The sequence below is a fragment of the Myotis lucifugus genome, unplaced genomic scaffold, assembly GCF_000147115.1.
Source record: "Myotis lucifugus unplaced genomic scaffold, Myoluc2.0 scaffold_62, whole genome shotgun sequence".
Lineage (NCBI taxonomy): Eukaryota > Metazoa > Chordata > Mammalia > Chiroptera > Vespertilionidae > Myotis > Myotis lucifugus.
This window is the reverse complement of record NW_005871110.1, coordinates 1,412,674-1,434,665: the sequence shown is the minus strand read 5'-3', so window position 1 is coordinate 1,434,665 and position 21,992 is coordinate 1,412,674. Positions and strand designations below refer to the sequence as shown.

The 21,992-nt window shown below is 37.6% G+C and overlaps 1 protein-coding gene across 1 annotated transcript in view; it reads left to right on the top strand.

Annotated features, from left to right (window-relative positions):
* The window catches only part of TMEM26 (transmembrane protein 26), a 37,992-nt gene extending 20,548 nt beyond the window's left edge, over window positions 1-17,444 (top strand). Inside the window, exons 3-6 of the mRNA XM_006089708.3 lie at window positions 1,708-1,821; window positions 3,512-3,732; window positions 11,842-11,918; window positions 14,787-17,444. Coding sequence (XP_006089770.1) covers window positions 1,708-1,821; window positions 3,512-3,732; window positions 11,842-11,918; window positions 14,787-15,211 — 837 coding nt within the window. The 3' untranslated portion in view covers window positions 15,212-17,444. The remainder of the gene's footprint in view (window positions 1-1,707; window positions 1,822-3,511; window positions 3,733-11,841; window positions 11,919-14,786) is intronic.
* Window positions 17,445-21,992: the final 4,548 nt, after the last annotated feature.

The following is a 21,992-nucleotide window of genomic DNA, read 5'->3' as shown; positions in this document are numbered from 1 at the left end:
TAAAGTCAGGTTAGGTTTAAGGAGTCAAACCAGTTGGTCTTTGAAGTCCTAATGCAGCTGCCACTTAAAGGGAAGTTTTATCAATGTATTATAAGTAGAATTACGAGAGTGGAGAAGGACTCAGGTTGGTTATAACATCAAATATGGATGACAGCTGTTTGCTAAGTTATCTTATACTGCAGTGCAGGTAACTTCTTTAAAATAAAAAGATATCTATGGAGTTTTAGTGACAAGGATATAAAAAAAATCAAAGGTTTTTGGTCAAATTTTTGGTTTTTAACTAGAGTCACAAAACTACTCTGCAATTAGAATTTATTACTTGGTTCAAATATCTAATTTTTTATCTTTATTATCTTTTCTTAGAGCCTTCACAATATAAAAAAGTGTGCAAACAGTTGTATTTTACTCTTAGAGATATGGCACATGGCCATTTTTTCTTAATTATTCTTGTCATCTCACCCACAACACTAGTACTTTTGATAGAGGGTAGGAAAAAAATAGCCTCTTGACAGACTTTATTTTCTACTTTTTAAGAGAATGATTGATGAAGTATCCAAAATAATTAAGAAAAATACACTTCTTATAGCTTTAGTATTTAAAAAATAGTTTCTCTTGCTGTAGCCGGTTTGGCTCAGTGGATAGAGCGTCGGCCTGTGGACTGAAGGGTCCCAGGTTCGATTCCGGTCAAGGGCATGTACCTTGGTTGTGGACACATCCCTAGTAGAGGGTTTGCAGGAGGCGGCTGATCCATGTTTCTCTCTCATCTATGTTTCTAACTCTCTATCCCTCTTCCTTCCTCTCTGTAAAAAATCAATAAAATATATTAAAAAAATAGTTTCTCTCAAAATCCAAATGTGTGATCATGGATGAGTGGTGGTGGTGGTGAAGTGTGTTTCACAAGTATGTTAGCCCTGCAGCTGTTTAAAGAAATCTTAAACCTTATTATTATTATTTTTTTACCCATTTGTGAAATAATCATAGGTACAGTTACATTTTTTAAGTGCCACCTCTTTCCTCTCTTACTTTCTCTACCTCAGATTCCTAGCATCTGACCGGATAAAAATCATGCACAGCTCACTTGCAGAAATTTACATGCAAAATCAAAGAAAAAGAAGGAGGAAAAAGAAATCTATTTTAGGTCTATTATCAAAATTTCTATAAACTTAAATTGACCTCTAAGCTGATACTAAATCTATATTTTGGTGGGCTAATGTTAATTTTTTTTATTGTTACAGTGCTTAACAGGCAAGATGGAAAAATAATTGGATCATCTACTTAAACAAAATGGTATTTAGGTAAAGAGGCTTCTTGGGACACGAAACAAACTCTTAGAATGAATGCTTTGACCAGGATCATGCATGTTTTAATGTTGCCATTGATTGTTGGCTTATTTTACAGTTGTTCCAGGGTTCAAAATGGAACCCCATTGATCAATCGATGAATTCTACAGTTCTCTACAATGAACTCAGAGAGTCAACATCCTCATAGACTTGTGGAACAATAAGACATATAGTTGACCAATTAAAAAGTGGTTTTCTATCTCAAGCATATAATCTGAGTTTTGGGAATACTGTTTAAATTCCACATATCTGCTCAGAATTCCTTAGATATATTGCAGCCATTTTCAATTTTACTTATTGTGGGTGTTTTTTGTTGTTTTTTGTTTTGTTTTGTTTTTGACATATTGCCTTTTTACAAAATTCTTAGTATTGTGGTAGCCAATCAGAAGGAATGTCGCAGAATACCAGTAGCAAAGAAGACTTCAATCAAACTCTGATGACAAGTGAACAAGCCCATGGAGGAGATAGTCTCATTGAGACGGTAAGAGCTTCCCCACAGTATATTAAAGGATGCAGCAAAGCTTCTCACCTGGCAAAGATAGTGTGCTCCACACCTTTCAGCTCGTTTTAAGGATATTTGCTCATTGTTTGTTTGACTCAGGAATTTGCAAAATAATTGTATTTTTGGTTTAATTAAACATAGTTAACATGCATAATAGGAATATATATATATATATTCACACACACACATATATATATATCAATAGATATGTTTAACTTGCAGTATTAACAAACCTTTAATTTTTAAGTCAGACAATATATGTATAAAGTGAGATACATATATTTGTTAAGGGATGATATAAGATTGGGATCTGCCCTACACTGTTTTAGGTGTTCATATTAATAAAATAAGAAAGGTTTCCAGCCAAAATTGAATCACTTCTTTGTTATTCACATGCCTGATATTTTGAAAACCAACCATGGCCCTATTAGAAAATAATATATGGGAGAGAGCAAGGCCAAAGCCCCTACCATTGAACCACATTTCAACAATAAGATAGGCTATTGATTCTGTGAGGTTTAATAGAACTAGCCTTGGGTTCTAATTAAACTCCAGTCACAACTTACCAATATCATTTTGAACAAACCACTTAAGTCTCTGTATCTCAGGGTTTTTTTAATCTGGTAATTGAAAATATTAATATATTCCATGCTAGTATGCTCCCTGTAAGAAATAAATAAGATGTATGTGAAGTCTCATAGAAGAAATATAAAGTGTGCAAATGAAAGATTATTGATCTTCATGCATGGCTTTGATCAGGTTAGCATTCTGACTTGTCTTTTATTTTCCCTCTACCCTTGCACTTGACATCAGCAAGTCATCTAAAGGGATAAACAGATTTGCACAAACATAGTTAAATTACTGCATAAATCATTGGAATCACTATCCAATCCACTTGAGACCTACGCTTTGTAGTCTTTAAAAGATCATAACTTTTAGGGTCAATGATATACTTTCAAAACTTTTTAAGAAGTTAAGTGGGCAAGAAATATTATCCAGAATACACAAATGGAATGTAAATTTTTCTTAGAGTCCGAGAATAAAGGTAGACTATAATGTGATTGTTAGCTTCTGAACTTTTGAATAACATGTCAAATATTCAGAAAAACTTTATAGTTATTCTCTTTATTTACACTTAGGTAATGATTAAACATTATTATATATTTTCTCATTTGATATAATAGTGCTTTAAAACAATAACAACAAGAGAGAAGATTTGTACCATGCTAAGATATTCCCAGATTTGTAAATTCAGACTTAAAAATTGCTGAAAGAAAAATATAGGGAAATTTTTAATTTTAACATGGGAATTTTAAAAATTTGATATGTGTTATACTTAGTTACAGAGAATAATAAAATAAAAAATGATCTTTAAAACATCATAAAATTGGCCCTTTAAGTATCATTCAAAAGAATCCTACTAGCGAGTGTAAGGTTTCAATTACTTCTAGTTATAAAGCTTCTCATTTCAAGGACCACATTAGCTTTTTAAAATTTTTCAGAGTGTTCAGTTAAAGGAGTTTTACTTTCTTTAGTAAGTGAAGAATCATCCTCTGAAAGTAACCTTCCACAGAAGCTAACTCTTGATTGAAAGCCATGGTGAAGAAAGTATCTCTCTCAAGGTGGCAACTCATAATCCTTTTGTCTGTATGGCATTTCTGTTAAACAGGCCAAAGTGTTTGTAAATAACTTATCTACAGTATGTGAGAAAGACTGGACTTTGGGACTCCATCAGACATTCCTGCTAATGCTAATAATTGGAAGATGGCTTCTACCTATTGGAGGCACAATCACTCGGGACCAACTCTCTGAACTTCTCCTTTTGTTTGTGGGGACAGCTGCTGACATACTGGAATTCACAAGTGAGACCTTGGCAGAAAACACTGTGAGGTAAGCAGTGAAAGGCCCTGCAAGGAAAAGAACTTCTTTTCAAGGTCAAAGCCCACACAACTGTCTCTTTGTTCCATCATTTCTATTCTGCATGAATAAGGATTTTTAGTAAACTATATGCCAAATGGTAGAATCATAGAATTTGATGCTGTGCATATACATATTGGGTACCAGCCCAGTGGAGATGAGATAGAGATAGAGACAGAGACAGAGATAGACTTTAATACAAACAGGAGGTTTCCACCAGAGAAAAGGGGCAAATAGTATTTTCTACGAGTGAGACAGAAAAGCTCTGCATGTCTGCAGGCCCACAGGTTAGGCAGGGCCATGGTTATCTAAACATCTTCTGGAGATGGATGACCATCACTAGCTCCACTTTCACACTTTCAAGTGTCCAGGAATGTAGTAAGATCCTCTTCTAGAGCATAGCACAGCTATAATTCCAAGAAAGCACCTAGAAGAGACTTGGCAAAACCTCTCCCCTACCCAGCTGGGAAATTTATATTCCCTGGTGTGAATGGAGAATGGGGAATATTAGGTTTCATTTTACTAAATTTTATTTTTAGTCAGTTTTGTTCAAAGTGCCCAAGGCTTTCTGGAGTAGATGCCTATAAATTAAAACTTATTGAGTTGGTACTTTATTTTTGCCACAAGCAAACAAACTCAGAATCCATGATCACATCTGTTTATGAAACTACTTTCTTACCATAAGGGATTTAAATCTCAGTGCCTGAATGTACTTTCAGCTTGGTTTGCTTTGCACTATGCTATAAAAATAAATTGCAATGAGGCTGGCTTTTAATGCTACAGTTTACTGTATGCTGTGTTTCTCAAACAACAAAACATAAAGCTGAACAAAATACACTAACTGAGTAAAATAATACCCCAATTATAGTGCAAAGTATATTTATAACCACAGGTTACCTTTACATGATCATTTCTTGCCTCACTTACACTTATTTTTCTTATACCTCATTAAGTGGGCATAGAATTTTAAAAATAATCCAATCTAAGTTGATCTAATATCCTCAAAATGTTTATTTTAGTTTCGTAGCTTTAATACCTTCCATTGGGTCAGTGATTTTCATCGTATGACTAATTTTCAGATACTTTAGGACACAATACAATGGAGTTACAAGAAAAACACAAAGAAATCCTCACCAAGTACATAAAAACAATAAATAACTACAGGTACAGTGACAGGAACATGAGAATATACATATAATTAACTACACCTCTATAGAAATAAACACATAAATGCTAAATATCAAGGGGGTGGGAGGGATATTAGGTAGGAAATGGGGTATTCAGCAGGGATACGAATGTCATGATAAATTCATTTTTCCACCCACTGTTGACTGATTATCTAGTATGTGCCAGGCAATGTATTGGTCAGAGACTGGGGAGCAAATGGTGAGCAAGTGATGAGCGAAAGGACATACAGTTCTATCCCAACTGAGGCAATTTCAATTCAGCAATTTCTTCTGACCAGACTGTTTCATAAATCTTTTTTCCCCCTCATTTTAAGCTTGTATCATGTCCTGAAAATGGGATCAAATAAATTATGCCATAGTTTTGGTTTTTAAATTTCTTTTCAGTGGAAGTAACTTTACTTTTAATATAACTGCACTGTGTCCATGAAAGGTCTCTACTCCATTCCTGCATGTTTCCGTCACTCTACTCAAAGATTCCAAAATCAAGGCCCAGAAAGAGCCTAGAGCTTTTTCTCTCCTAAAACTCACCTCCCAAATTCTGATTTCACCTCAGGGCCCATCTATATTGCAAGAATTGACACTGCTAATCTCTCTTTCTTCAAAGGAGAGATTTAAATCCCTCCCATTATGGCATAGCTTTTCCCTGTGGTCTCAAAAAGACAATCACGAAGAATAAATTTAATATAAACAGAAAGAATATTTACATGTAGTACCAAAGGAGGCTACTTCATTATAATTTACTTAGTATTATCTACATTAGTACAATATTTTATTTTCTATTTATTTTATTCCATAGTTTGGACTGATTAGGAAAAAGCCTGCAATGATGTGTACATTCCAATAATATCTACCTCTTTCCTACATCCTGACTAAAAACTCAAATCCAATTTTTTAACCTAAATCAATTTCCTTCATTATGCCCATATGAAGTTAATCTGCCTTATTTTTATAAATTTACATACTGCAAATTTTTCTTAATTACTTGACTTTATATAGCATAAAAGTCAACTACTATAATTCAATGGTTCAATGATATTTACTAAATGTATAGATTTGTATAACCATCACTAGAATCTAGATTCCTTATGGCTCTTTGCAGTCAATTCTCACTCCCACTAGCAATCCTAGGTAACCACTGATATGCTTTCTGTTGTTTTTTTGTAAACTTCATGTAAATGGAATCATGAAATATGCAGTCTTTTGTGACTGGCTTTCTCATAGCATAATGCTTTGGGGTTCATTAAAATTGTTGCATCTATCAGTAATTTTAAATTGCTGAATAGTATCCCATCCATATACCATATTTTACATATCCTTTTCATAGTTGATATACATGATTGCTATTTTCTTGCTATTAAGAATGATATTGCTATGAACATTCACCAGCAGCCTTTGGATGGATCTGTTTTCATTTCTATTGAATAGATAACTAGAAGTAGAATGACTGGGTTTTATGATAAGTACAGTGCGGCCTTGACTTACGAGTTTAATTCATTCTGTGACGGAGCTCGTAACTCAAATTACTCGTATGTCAAATCACTGTGACGTTCGCTGCACCAACTAGCGGTGGGGTATCTGAAGCTGGCTCGTAACCCGAATTTTAGCTTGCAACTCAAAGCAAAAAATCGGCCGAGAGATGGCTTGTATCTCGAAAAACTCATTAGTCGGGACACTCGTAAGTCAAGGCCCCACTGTACATGATTAACGTTTAAGAAACTTCAAAACTTTTCCAAAATGGCTGTACCTTTTTATATTCCTACCAACAATGAGTGTTCTTTTTTTTCCCCACATCCTCAACAACACTTTTTTTTTTCAGTCTTTGATGATCACCATTGTAGTGGGTTCATAGTAGGATCATATTGTGGTTTTAATTTATATTTTCCTAATGACTAATACTGTTGAGCATTTTTCCATGTACTGATTAGACTTTCATATATCTTCCTTTGTAAAGTGTCTGTTCAAATTTTTGCCCATTTTTCATTGGATTGATTTTTTATTATTATTGAGTTATGAGTTCTTTATATATTCTGGATACAAATCCTTTATTATATGTATAAATGTAAATATTTTCTCCCAGTATACATATTGTTTTTTATTATTTAACTAGAATCCCAGTGCATGAAATTCATGCATGTGTGTGGGGGTGTCCCTCAGCCCAGCCTGCACCCTCTCCAATCCAGGATCCTTCGGGGGATGTCCGAAACTGGCAGTTGGACATCCCTCTCAAAATCTGGGACCGCTGGCTCCTAACCACTCACCTGCCTGCCTGCCTGATTGCCCCTAACTGCTCTCCCTTGCTGGCCTGATCACTCCTAACTGCTCTCCCCTGCTGGCCTGATCGCCCCTAACCGCCTCTGCCTCGGCCCCTGCCACCGTGGCTTTGTCCAGAAGGACATCCCTTAGGATGTCCGGAAGACGTCTGGTCTAATTAGCATATTACCCTTTTATTAGTATAGATGTCATTTGAAGAACACTTTAAAAAGTTTTGATATAGTCCCATGTATCTATTTTTTTTCTTTTATATAGTACTTTGGGTGTCATATCTAAAACATATTTTCCTCACCTAAAGTTAGAAATATTCTCCTCTGTAATATTTTTACTTATTTTTTGGGGGGTAGTATGATGTAAGGTTCTAAGTTCATTTTTGTCTTGTTTTGTTTTGGGCATTGTTCCAGTACTATTTTTCCCCCAGCTAGGACCAATCCTCTTCACACCATTTGTTGAATAGACTATTCATTCCCTATTAAATTGCTCTGGCATCTTTGTCAACTGATCACATATGTAAGAGTTTGGGTTTTTTTATGGACATTCTATTGGGTTCTATTGCTCCATATGTATATTTTTATGGCAGTACCCCATTATTGTGATTACTAGAGTGTTATAGTAAGTTTTGGAACTGAATTCTGTAAGTCTTCTAACATTGTTCTTTTTAAAAATTGTTTTGGCTACTCTAGGTTCTTTTTATTTCCATAAATTTTTATAATCAGTTTGTCAAATTCTACAAAAAAATCTGTGGGAGTTTTGATAAGAACTGTATTAAATCTAAGCATCAATTTGTGAAGAAATTACATCTTAATATTGTCTTCCAATCTATGGAAGACATTAACTATCTCATATTTAATTAAAATGCTCCTTAATTTTTCTCAACAACGCTCTGTAAAATTTTTTGTTAACCCTCACCCAAGGCTATTTTTCCATTGATTTTTTTTTTAGAGAGAATGGAAAGGAGGGAGAGAGTAAGAGAGAAAGAGAGAGATTGATGTGAGAGAGACACATTGATTGGTTGCCTCCTGCATGTACCCCAATCAGACCCAGGAATTAACCCATAACCCAGGTACATGCCCTGGACCAGGAATGGCACCCATGAACCTTCGGTGCCAGGGAAGGCCAACACCTTAATCTCTGAGCCACATCAGCCAGGGGTGCTTTGCCATTTTTAATGTACAGGTCTTACACTGCTTTCCCCCCCCTAATGTCCTTTAGGACTTTTATACTAGTTCACCCAGTGCTTAACATCTCTCCTTTTTTTTTTCAGTAGGGGTGAATTCAATCTCTCTCCACTTTTGCAACAGTCTTGAATACAGTCTTCCTTGCCTTATTAACTCAGTTGGGTCCAATTGTCTTTGACATAGCCAAGCTGGAAGAATATGGGAACATCCCATGGGCAAGAGTGCCTCAGACTCCACTGCTCGTAACTAAAGTTCTACCAGATTTTCATGAATAAATGTAACTCGATTTATAATTTGCTTTTGTTGACTTCCAGAGATGTAAAGTGGTTTTTATTTTGTTTTTTAAAAACAATGTGTCCAGCATTAGGTATGTTTGTTGGGGAGAGGATTTGCTGACTTTCTCATTCTGCAACAGCCACCCTCCAACACTGTAACAATCTGAATTTCAATGTCATTGCCAGGAAGAGTTAAATGGTCATTACATCTTTGGTGATCAGTTTATTCAGTCTTTTCCGAGCACAGATCATTTGTTAAAAAGAACAAATTTGTTCTGATAGCATTACTGTTATTTTACTGTGAGTATCTGACCACACAAAGGAGGGTTTTCTTACGTTTACACTATTTTCCTTTTATTTGGCTCTTTTTGCCTGATGAAACATTTCTTCCAGGCTAAATTAATATTTCATTTTCTTGTGTTTTTTTTTCTCTCTCTCCTTTATCTTCCACCTCTCAAAGAGGTTTGTAAAAGCAAGATGAATTTTATTCACTGATTGTCTCTTATCTACAGGAATATTTACACTTCCAAAAAGAAATAGTTAAGCAAATTAACAATGTATTTTTATTTTTATTTTTATCACTTAATAGATATGGTGCACTGATGCACCAAATTCCAGTCTTTTATCCACCCAGTTTTCCGAGTATAGAAGTGATGCTCACATCTACAATTATACAACTCCAGAGCCTTTGTCTCTTTATGAATAGAGTCCATTGTCTGCTTACATGCTTTTCAGTTGACATTTATGGAGACAGATTATACATGAGAAAATGGGGCAAGACAATTGCGGAGACAGTTACATAATGCAGATAATGTTGGACAAATTCACTCCAAAATTCCTGTACAATTTTTTGAGTGTTTGCCATTTAAATTCAGTGATTTATTTATATTCTAACCTTTAACCTTTCTGAGTAACTTTTACTATTTGATTTAATAATACAAATTTGTTTGCTTCAAAAATCATCTGGCCATCATTTTCAAAGTTATTTTAATAACTTTACTAATAAGTTTCTCAACACACACATTCTCCCTTATTTTGTGTGTGCTCAAATAAAACTTGCATATGCAAAAAACATGCATTCATTATTTTAGGATTAGAATTTGGGTTACTTAGGGCTAGGGTTAGTATAGTTTTTATCCTTATTTTGTATAATAAAATTAAACACAAAGAATTTAAGAAGTATGTTCTCATAATAAAAATACGACTACTAGATAATATTTATTTATTACTTGCTGTGTTCCAAGCACTGTTCTAAGGGTTTTAGTTGTGATAAGTTATTTAGTCTTTATAAATAACACTATGAAGTAGATACTATCATTTAAATCATTTTTTTTTAAAAATATATTTTACTTTAAAAATATTTTTATTGATTTCTGAGAGGAAAGAAGAGAGAGAGAGAGAGAGAGAGAGAGAGAGAGAGAGAGAGAAGCACCAATGATTAGAGAGAATCATTGAATGGCTGCCTCCTGCATGCCCCACACTGGGGATTGAGCTCACAACCCAAGCATGTGCTCCGAGAGGGAATTGAACCATGACCTCCTGGTTCATAGGTCGATGCTCAACCACTAAGCCATGCTGGATGGGCATTTCCATCATTTTTTAAGCTGAACAGTGACAGGTAAGAGAAGTTGAGAAAGTCTCAAGCTCAAATGAAAATAAAGGCAGTAACTAAGTTGTAGTGATCTTTCATAGTCTTTATGGAGTATTGTTCTAAGAGCTTTGTATGTTTAATGTATTTAAGCAACATACTTAATAAAATTATCATATAAAATACAATAGCTATTATTGTTACATTCATATCAAAGACGGGTATACTATAGCATATCGTTGTCAAGTTAGTTCTTCATATTCATGTAGCTAGTTAATGATCAGTATGGGATTGGAGGCCCAGATCTCTCTGGTGAGGGTGGAGCGAGTATTTGAACTTGAGCAACCTAGTACTAGAGCTTATGCTTTCCCAACACTTTCTGCTGCCTTAAAGAAAAATTGTACATGGGTTTTTGGTAGAATTATTGAAGTTTTGGATTAGAAGAAACTTCAAAAGTGACCACTTATTTTACGTCTATTATAAAATCCTTTCCAAAAATTTCTCAATAAGTTTTGCCCAGCCTTTCTTTGAAATTTTTGCTAACAGAGCATACACTACCCCAGGGGCAGGTTATTCTATTTTAAGTTAATATTATTAGAAAGAATTTTCCTCTATTGTGATGAAATTTGGATTCTTATAGGTGCAACTGAAGTCTCTTCAACCTGAATTGGCTCCCTGAAGTCACAAGAAATAAGTTTAATTTCTTTCCCACATGATAGCCCTTTAAATGTATGAAATAAAGTTTTAAAGGAATCTTCTCTAGTTTCTAGTTTCTTGAACTACTCCACATATAACATGGCTCTGAGTTATCTACCATACTGTTTCTCTCCTTTGAACCAAAAAGTTTTTAATTGTTTCTCCTAAAACAAAGCACAACATATAATATTTCAGATATATTCTGAACATTGTAGAATAGAACAGGAGTAAAACTTCCATTTCCTTCATGGAAATAGCATAATATAATGGTTGAAAGGGTGGATGCTGAAATCAGCTATTTAGTTTTGATTTATGCACCCACCACTTATAATCACATGACTTCAAACAAGTTTCTTCAACTCTGTATGCCTGTTTCCCCACTGGTCAAGTAAGAAAAATAGTGCAGGTACTTTGTAGAGTTGGTATTAGGATTAAGTGTGATCACAGAATTAAACACTTAGAAAACTGCCTGCACATAGTTCAGACACTATAAGCAAAATTATTTAAAAATGCAGATACTTGTTGAAGGTCTACTATAGATAGACATTGACATTGCAAAGAAGGAAAAGTAATTGACTGTGCTCCTTAGGCATTTCCACTTAAAATGCTAGTCTTTATTCTTCCTGTAAAGCAACTTATGATTGCATTTGATTCACACAGATGTTGGCACATGTGGTGGTCAAGGCCAACCTCTCTGACTCTGTTTTCCCAATTCTTTTACATTATTCCATTGTAATTATGCATGGATTTTTCATGGATTTATTATATCAGCAAAATATAGTAAGACTTATTGGGGTATACTAAAATATGAGAAGAAACAGAAAAGAGTTCTCCTTTCTGCATGTGATCAATTTTAATTGCTAATTTAAAATTTGTCTGCATTCTAGGAATAACCCTAGCCTAGTCTATGGCATCCTTTGTATTTGGACCTGGAGCATGCTGCAGTTTCCACTTGACCTGGCAGGTAAGTGTCTTGATGTTTTCTCAATGAAACAGAAAATTACAACTCTTGGTCATAAATTATAATAGAGCTAAGGAGGCATTTAAAAGAATTATCATTTTTATCTTTTGATATCTCAGTGTTAGTTCCAGTTCAGTTTAGATGAAAAGTAGATTAAAACTTAGGAAAGCCATCTGCAGATTCACTCTGATACATGGTGAGTCTGAGAAAGTTGAGAGGATGAGAGCATAGCTTTACATTCACTTCATACAGTGGTCCCATCATTTAACATTTGTAAGCCTCCTGTAACTTAGTTAACACATCTGTGTGTCAGTTTTTCATCCATGAAATGGACATGATAATCATAGTAGCTAGGGTTGAGAATTTTCTTCCTTTTGACAGCAGAGTAGTATTCCATTGTGTAACTGCACCACAGATTTTTTATCCATGTGTTTACTGGTGGATACTTGGGCTGCTTCCAAATCTTGGCTATTGTAAATAATGCTGCTGATTTATTTTTTATGGCACCCTACTTGATGCCCTCATATCATAAGTAATATTAGGGCAAATATATTGCAATAGTTAAGATTTGGAAGTACCCAAGTGCCCATCAGTAGATGAGTAGATTAAAAACAAACCTGTGGTACATTTACACAATGGAATACTACTCAGCCATAAAAAAGAAGGAAATCTTACCTTTTGTGACAGCATGGATGGACATGCAGAGCAGTGTGCTAAGTGAAATAAGCCAGTCAGGGAAAAGACAGGTACCATATGATTTCATTTATATGTGGAATCTAATGAACAAAATAAACTAACAAACACAATAGAAGCAGACTTAGAGAGACAGAGACTAGACTGACAACTGTCAGAGAGGAGGGATTGGGGGAATGGGTGAGAAGATGAAGGAACTGAGCAAAGAAAAAAGAATACATTGACACAGAAAATAGTGATTATCAGAGGGAAAAGGGGGTGGGGAGAGGTAGAAGAAAGTAAAGGGGGAATAAATAGTGATGGAAGTAGAGTTGACTGGGTGGTGAACACACAATACCATATACAGATGATGTATTAAAAAATTGTACACCTGAAACCTATATACTTTTATTAACCGATGTAATACCAATAAATTCAATAAAATAAACATAAAAAAATAAAATTTTCTGCATCTTTTTTTGGCTCACTTTGATAGGCCTAGACATTTCAGGGGTCATTTTAAACCTTAGCATCTACGTTTCTGAAACAAAATTGTCACTAGGATAGATGGAAAGAGTGGCTGTAGCTTTTTGGAAATACCAAAAACCTAATTACCAGTTAATAATTACAAACAAGCAAACGTATGCCAATAACACACACACACACACACACACACACACACACACACACACACACACTAGAGAGAGATGGGGAGAGAGAGAGAGAGAGAGAGAGAGAGAGAGAGAGAGAGAGAGAGGTGTTGTCATAATGTGCCCTGCAAGGTGTCCTATACCCATTGATCGGCTGGTGTCTTTGGACAGGATATTAGGCACCATCACTCTACATATGGAACAATAATACTCTTCAGAAGTCTGCTGGGAGCCTTTTCCTGACTCTCACTTCTTTGGAAAGACTATTATTGATCTTTTGTTGTTGTTGTTTATTGTCTTTCAATCTGCTGGTCCTCACCCTCCCATATCTTGTGGTTTATAGCCTTGCTAAAAAAATTTTTATTTAAGAAAGAAATTGTGTAAACTTTCAGAGGGTGATAATGTTATGCAGCTGTTTGAAAAACAAAGACCAAATGTTACTTCTGACTAAATTACTATTGTATTTTCCAGGGAACAACATTATGTTCATATCAAAGCAGCTTCATAATATTTGCAGGCTTTAGCAGACAGGCATTCTTTGTTTGAAAGCTCCAAATGGAAGGCTTCGTTATTATTAAAGGATTATTTTCTGCCCTTGACCCTAAATTAAATTCACATTTTAGAAATTAAAACAAAAAGGTTCATTTGTTGATTAGACCTCATTTTATTCAACTGGAAAATCAGTAATTATATCCAGTTTTTCTTGTAAACTGTGAAACAAAACCATAAGGAATTAGACAAAATAATAATGGCTATTTTTTAGTTTTTTCACCGCCATTAGAAAAATATGTTGAACATGAGTTAAGTTTGAATTTGAATATAAGTGCTTGAATTTTCACAACACAACGTACACAGAGGATTAGGTAGCTCTCAAGGAGAAGAGGCCGAAGGTTCTGGGTCATGCTTACTCTGTTGCATCTCCAGACTTGGCAGTCAGGGAAGTCACTCATTATCCCAAGGAGAAGATAATGTGAGAGAGGAGAAAGGAGCCAGGGGTATTAGTCTAATGGAAACAAACAAGAATCAGTGAGATGGGGACTTTCTCCTCACAGATGTCATTGTTATCCCATTTTTCAAAGCAGGAAAATGAGACTCAGGCAGATGAACTTGCCCAGCATCTTCCTGCCAAAAAATGAGGAAGCCAAGGAGAGGCAGCCAGGCCCCCTGACGAGGCCCAGGGCACCCGCTGTGCGGCCTCCCCACACTGCAGACCCAGGGACCAACGTGGTGGTTTCCTCTGTTCTTGAGTCTCTCTATCCTGGTTAATTGTGCTTTTCCAAGTGTGAGGACTGGAAGGTGATCTGAATTGTTAACATGCACATAAACTAGAGGACTGGCTTTCTTTGGTCTGTTTTATTGGCAACAAAACATATCGTTGAATATACAATGACCAAGGATGTTTCCCCTGTTCCGACTGAATGAAACTCCAGTCACTCTCAGTCATGCACTAGGAGGGCACCCAGTGTTGGAGACTTGTTCCCATTTCATTCTTGTCTTACTTTCTGACGTTTCAGAGAGATACATTAATTGGTGTGTCTTGTGTTTTCAGTTCAGCATGTCGTGTGCCCCTTGTCTCTGAGGGCGAGGGGGTTCCCCAGCCTGTTCTTTTGCCAATACAGTGCCGATCTGTGGAACATTGGAATCAGCGTCTTCATACAAGACGGTCCCTTCCTCATCGTGCGTCTCGTACTGATGGCCTATTACAAAGTTTTCAACCAGATGCTGGTGTTCTTTGCTGTAAAGAATTTCCTCGTGGTGATGTTACACCTCTACCGCCTGGTTGTCCTGGCACTGGGCGCCCGTGCCTCTCTGCGAAGGCAGCCAGAGGTCCTGAAGGGAGAGCGGGGCGGCCCAGCCGAGCCCCTGGAGAGTGGGGTCTCCCCTGGGGCCTGGGAGGGCGGCTCCAAGGAGGGCGTGGCTGTGCCTTTGCGGGCCTCGCCAGGCGCCTCGGAGGACTCTCCCCCCACCCCGTAGTTAGTTATGGGCAGCCGCATGCCTCTAAAACACTTGACGTCCCGGTTCTTCTTACGAACAGAACCCCCTCTCTGTTCTTCTAAACCTTACATGTAGTAATCTTCAAAAGAACAACAAAAAGGGGCCTGAACCCGTCAAAATGATATAAGCAGAGCCACTTTGAAATGGGGCAGGAGCTGCCAGGCCAGAGGAACTGCCTTGCAGGTCATGTGCCTCACACTTTGGGATGTTAACACAGGGCAAAACAGCCTCTGGACCGAGCCTAACGCAACCGCGTGTCCCAAAGAAGTGTTTGCAAGGATAGTAAGAAAGTATTTTGACTACCGGACTGATGGCTACCTGACCAAAAATTAAAAACATTTTTAGAATTAGCGGCACTATGTTATCTGCACCAGTAGAAAGGCCTCTCTTCTATTGATGCAATTGTTCCCTTTTCCTTTCTCATAAATACCCTTTGTCATTGTCTCCTAATCAGAGCACGATTTGGGCTGCGGCCTGAATCAATGCATTCTGAGGAGCTGTTTTTATTGATCTCAAATAAATGCTGGTTGCCTTTCACTTTGAAAGGCTTTTACTTTTAGGTAATCAAGCCAAAGCTGAGAAGTTCTCTTTCTTAAACTGAATGAAAAGAACTTTGATTAGTGGCTATTGTTACAATTTGTGTGATGGTATCAGATGTTATAGTTGTTCAACAACTAAGTGATTTGTTTGTCTTGAACTGTCTGACAAGCTATGGGCAGGGTTACAACGACATGCCCTCAAGAGACTGAGTGCAGACAAACCGTCCGGGCTGTTACCTGAAAACAGAGGAGCTTTCAACTTTGGCTCCATTGTCAGACTGTCTCATCTGATCTTTTCTGCAATGTCCCTCTGACATTAAAAAAAAGAGAGAAAAAACTACATTCAGTGAATGCAGAACAAATAAAGGAAAATGTGCCTTTAACATTACCTCACTCGGGGCTAGAAACAGTGAAAATCTCTGCCCAGCTTCTCTGCACAGACTTTCCCGGGAAAATCATTCTTCTGGGCTGATGTGGCATTCTGTCATGGCGCACATGCTCTTACAGAAATTTTATTGCTTCTGGCTGGGGCACTGCAAAATTCACAGCAAGCCACTTCAGTTACAGATCCACCGGTTGCGAGGCAGGAAATACTGGTAATGCCGCGAAGTCACAATTTCCACTCGGAACGTGATTGGCGGCATTTGTCAGTATTTTCTTAACTGCACGTCACCGTTTTCTGTATAGCCAAGTCCAATCATGTGGGCTGACGCGAGGAAGCACTGCAGCAGTGCGGAACGGGGCTACAGGCCCTTTAAGGGTGACCCTAGTTTCTGGTGCCCGCCAGCAGTCTGAACTGCCACTGCTGGAGATGGCCTTGGTCCCAGGGAAGATGTTGGGGACAGGGCTGACATCAGCCCTACACACTGCCAGCAGCCCTTGATTAGTGACGGGGTCAGAAGACGTGTGGCACAGCATTGCGGAAATCGGGAAATTCACCTTTCTGCCCTGCGTTAAGAGTTCATTTCCCCAATATTGTCATAGTCACACTTTTCCTTTATACACTGCTATACATTTCAGATGGAGGCGATTCTGAACCCTTTTAAAAATAATTTTTGCTTTTAAGGATACTGTGGGAAAATTTACCTGGCTGTAGCACAGTAATTATATGAGGCACACAGTGCCAAACCGTCCTTTTGGGGTTCAAAGCACAGTTCCTCCTGTTACTATGCTCAGGAACTCAAAGAGACCCTGCTAAAGATAAGGCAGGGTATGTCCCTAAGTTGGGTGGGACTTAATGACAATTAATTGGGACAATTTGATCTATAAATCTCTATGGCATGACATCTGTTCAAAAGATTTGATTAAAAGTTCCATAGGCATTTTCTGTTTTTATATAGAGAAATGAATAATTTCCAATTATTGGCTTCTTCAGTGCCTGATATCATGTTTCTATTTCTTTCTTTTCTCCCATGTGTTTCTAATTTTAACAATATGATTGTAAAATTACACATGAAACTAATGGGATCCATTTATAATTTTCCATAATAATTTTATGAAAGATCAGGAAATCATATCTATCTAAAGGAAGAAACTTGACAACTTTTAAGGGCTTGTTATTTAAAATGCTTCGCAATTGAAAGCAAAATAATAGCTGCTATTTATAAAACCGCCTCCGCAGAATCTGTTTTTATGTTGACTGTTTCATGGTGAATGTTTTCCTCCACAACATGTATGTGCTACTTATTACTGCAGATTTGCTCATGGCATACTTTACATGTTTTAATTTTTTCTTCCAGCAAAACAAACATTGGGGCTCTAAAAATAGATGAGTATAAAGTAATACGGGCTGTTGCAAGGATATTTTTAAATGCTTTCAAATCTGAGACTTGGCTTGGCTTTGTGAATGAGTTTCTAGCGTTTTAGTAAAGTATTTTGTAATTAGCACTCCTCCGAAGGCCTGGAAATGTAAAGTCCAGAGTCTAGCTTCATTTGGAGTCCCAAGAAGGCAAAGAGCACCCAGGACCATCTCAGCAATCAATGGTGAAAAAACAGAAACATGCCCCAGCAACGTTTTCCAGGAAAATCCGCCAAAGGCATCCTTTGTTCACCTAACTGCCAGCACTCCCACCCTTTTGAATTTAGTGTTTTTATTGCAGAAAGAAAATCTCTTTTCATTTAGCTTATTTAAAAATAAAACTTAAGTCCAGGTTTTATCTCTAAGACCCCTCATGAAAAATTAAAAAGTTATCGTTACTGTACTGCTTTATCGTAGATTGCCAAACATGGTAATGTTTGAAAACATCCAATTGTTCGCTAGGAAGTGTCTAGAACAACAGTTACATCCCATATGTTGACATCCTGGGACTTGTCTCCTTGTAATTTGCAATAAGTGCCTCAGATCATCTGTATACTGTGATGCAGGCCATACCTCCGTACGACCCCCTACAGACACACGCCAATCCCCCGACCACTGAAGAAAGTGATTTATTTGTTATTGTTGTTGTATTTTAACTGCTTGATGAAAGCTCAATCAAATGTCCTCCCTCAGAACATAGTTCACTTGTGAGAAAATACAGTGTGCATGTTTTAAGGATGCTGTGTAAAAACTCACCTCGCAACCACCTTGTTGGTGTTGCTTCCCCTCCCTAGCTGGGTCTCAGAGGACCTGACTTAGCATTGCAAGATGAGTAATCTGTTTTTGTCTTTGATGACTTTGTTAATTTTTATTGAAGCTGATACAGATAAGATACGAAAATAAAAACTTGCATTGCCAATAACATTCTTTTTAATCTTCCAAAATGAGATTGTTAAACAAATGTGTCAATTGGCTTTGCTGCAGTTCATAGCAGCACCTCAGGATTTGTAGACCAGAAAGACATGGCTAAGAAAAATCAGGATTCGCTATTATAATATTGATTATTAGCTTAAGAGCAAATTTTCAAAGCCACGGGAAGGCATGAGTTGTAGGTGTGCATGCTTTAGGATTTCCATCCAGGTTTCAGAGTTCAACACTGACTTTTATTATCTTTGGCATTTCATCTCAATGACTCTTAATCAACTCTCCTGTTAAACGAAACAATTGCAAGAGGCCAAGTCTCTGTCCAGGTTCACTCTACTGCCAGGAAAATGAGATACTGAAATATTACAGAGCCTCAGAGAAGTAAGTGAAAAACCAAACAATCTTGAATTATAAGAGGAGATTGTTACACTTTTTCTAATTTCAGACTTGGCTTTTTTACTTAAAGGACATTCTGATCCACTGTCAGAAACATCTGATTTGGGGTTAAACTAGGCAGCTGGAGGATGTTTAAAGCTCCTAGGCTTCAAATAACGTTTCATATGATGGGAGTTATTCTAAACAATGTTTCAATAATCAACCGCTATAACCTTATATCTTATGGATGTTCAGCCTCTGAATATTTTATATGAATATTTTCTCTTAATTACTCATATTTATACTATTTTGCAATGAATGACATTTGTATTTTATTATATATACATTAAATAGTTTGTTTACAACTTTATCTCAATGTTCATTTTTTGTTTGAATTACTTGTTTTTGTTCTCCACTGTAATTCATTTCATTTAGATTGTAAGCTCTGGTTTAAAAAAACAACACAACGATCTATTTAGAGTATGACTAAAGTGGCATTTCAAACTAGTGAGGAAAGACTGACCAATTTTATAAATGATGTTGGGAAATTTTGCAAGCCATCTGGAAAAAATAAAGTTAGATTTTTATCTCACGCAATATATAGAAATAAATTCCAGATGGATTAAAGAATCTAAATGTAAAACTGAAAACTATAAAATATTAGAAGAAAACACGAAATGCGTCTTCAGCATTGCAGAATGGGAAATATCTCTCGGAGAAAGATGTGAATCTCAGAAGCTCTGAAAGCAAAGACAGCAGCTTTTCCTATGTAGAGCTGTAAAATTTCTGAATAGCCAAAGGTATAATGAATACATCACTATTTTTTCCTTTTGGTGCACTCATACAAGAGAAATGAGAGGTACAGAAATTAGAAAAGACGAGCCAATTTTATCATTTCTTTGTTGAAGGTTGTCTTGAATAACCAAAAAAAGCACATAAAAACCAAAGGATATATACATATGTATCCCTAACATGCAAACAGACCAAACAGCAGAACAACTGAACAACCAATCGCTATGATGTGCGCTGACCACCAGGGGACGTGCGCTGAACATGGTGGGCGTCGGCAGCAGGCAGCAGAGCACGCAACATGGTGGGCATAGGCTACGGCAGGATGGTGGAGCAGGTGAGAGGGGGCACCAGACCAAGGCCAGTTGCTGTCATCGGTGCAAGCCTCTGGTGGTTACTGAAAATTCTTTGCTCTGGCGCACCATAGTCCCACCCGGCATTCGCACCTGCTGCCAGCGCCGACCCTGCTTGAACCCACTGCTGGCGCCCATTGTCAGCCCTGATCGCTCGGTGCCGTCAGCATGTGCGAGCGGTGGCTGCCAGCCCTGATTGCCCTTGAGGGCTTCTCTACCTTCTCCTGCTCCTGAGGGGCAATCAGGGCACCAGCTGCTGGCATTGGCCCCAATCATTCCATGCTATCAGCAGGTACGAGCGGGGCCAGCGCCATCAGCGCATGGGAGCGGCGGCGGGAGTGGGGCTGCCAGCAGATAGGGGTTGGGGGGGGGCACGGTGGGAGGGGCCAGGTGGGAGTGTGGAGAATGGGCCAAGACCTGCTCCTGTGCCCACCGCAACCTTGAGACCCATAGTTCCTTTCAAGGTGCATGAATTCGTGCACTGGGCCCCTAGTTAAAAGTAATCTAAAATCCTGAAAAAAATCAATGGCTTTTCTCAATATAAACAAACATCACACAGAATATGTATTTGAAGAAGAGATTTCCATACAAAATGAACTAGAACTGAAAAATACACAGAAATAATCTTACCTAATAATAGACAAACATGTAAATTGACCATCCCCCACTACGCTCACCAGCCAATCAGGAGAGTATGCAAATTAACCCAACAAAGATGGCAGTTAATTTGCATACGTAGGGGCAAAGCGGCGGAGTGAAGACTGAAGGCCTGGGTCCCGGGTGCCAGAGGAAAACCGGTGCAGGCAGCCAGGGGAAGGAAAGGCCTATTGCACAAATCTATAAATTCAACGCACTTCCCATTAAAATACCAACGGCGTATTTCACAGACCTAGAACGAACTCTCCAAAAATTCATCTGGAATAAAAAACGACCCCGAATAGCTGCAGCGATCCTGAGAAAGAACAAAGTAGGTGGGATCTCAATACCAGATATCAAGCTGTATTACAAAGCCACTGTTCTCAAAACTGCCTGGTACTGGCACAAGAACAGACATATAGATCAATGGAATAGAATAGAGAGCCCAGAAATCAGCCCCAACCAATACGCTCAATTAATATTTGACAAAGGAGGCAAGAACATACAATGGAGTCAAGATAGTCTCTTCAATAAATGGTGTTGGGAAAATTGGACAGATATATGCAAGAAAATGAAACTAGACCACCAACTTACACCATACACAAGAATAAACTCAAAATGGATAAAGGACTTAAATGTACGACAGGAAACCATAAAAATTCTAGAAGAATACAAAGGCAACAAAATCTCAGACATATGCCAAAACAATTTCTTCACTGATACAGCTCCTAGGGCAGTTGAAACTAAAGAGAAACTGAACAAATGGGACTACATCAGAATAGAAAGCTTCTGCACAGCAAAAGAAACCATCAACAAAACAACAAGAAAGCCCACTACATGGGAGAACATATTTGCCAACAGTATATCTGATAAGGGCCTAATCTCCAACATTTATAGGGAACTCTTACAACTTAACAAAAGGAAGATAAGCAATCCAATCAAAAAATGGGCAAAGGACCTAAATAGACACCTTTCAAAAGAGGACATTCAGAGAGCCAAGAGACATATGAAAACATGCTCAAAGTCGCTAATCATCCGAGAGATGCAAATCAAAACAACAATGAGATACCATCTCACACCTGTCAGAATGGCCATCATCAACAAATCAACAAACGACAAGTGCTGGAGAGGATGTGGAGAAAAAGGAACACTCGTGCACTGCTGGTGGGAATGCAGACTGGTGCAGCCACTATGGAAGACAGTATGGAGTTTCCTCAAAAAACTGGAAATGGAACTCCCATTTGACCCTGTGATCCCACTTCTAGGAATATATCCCAAGAAACCAGAAACACCAATCAGAAAGGATATATGCACCCCTATGTTCATAGCAGCACAATTCACCATAG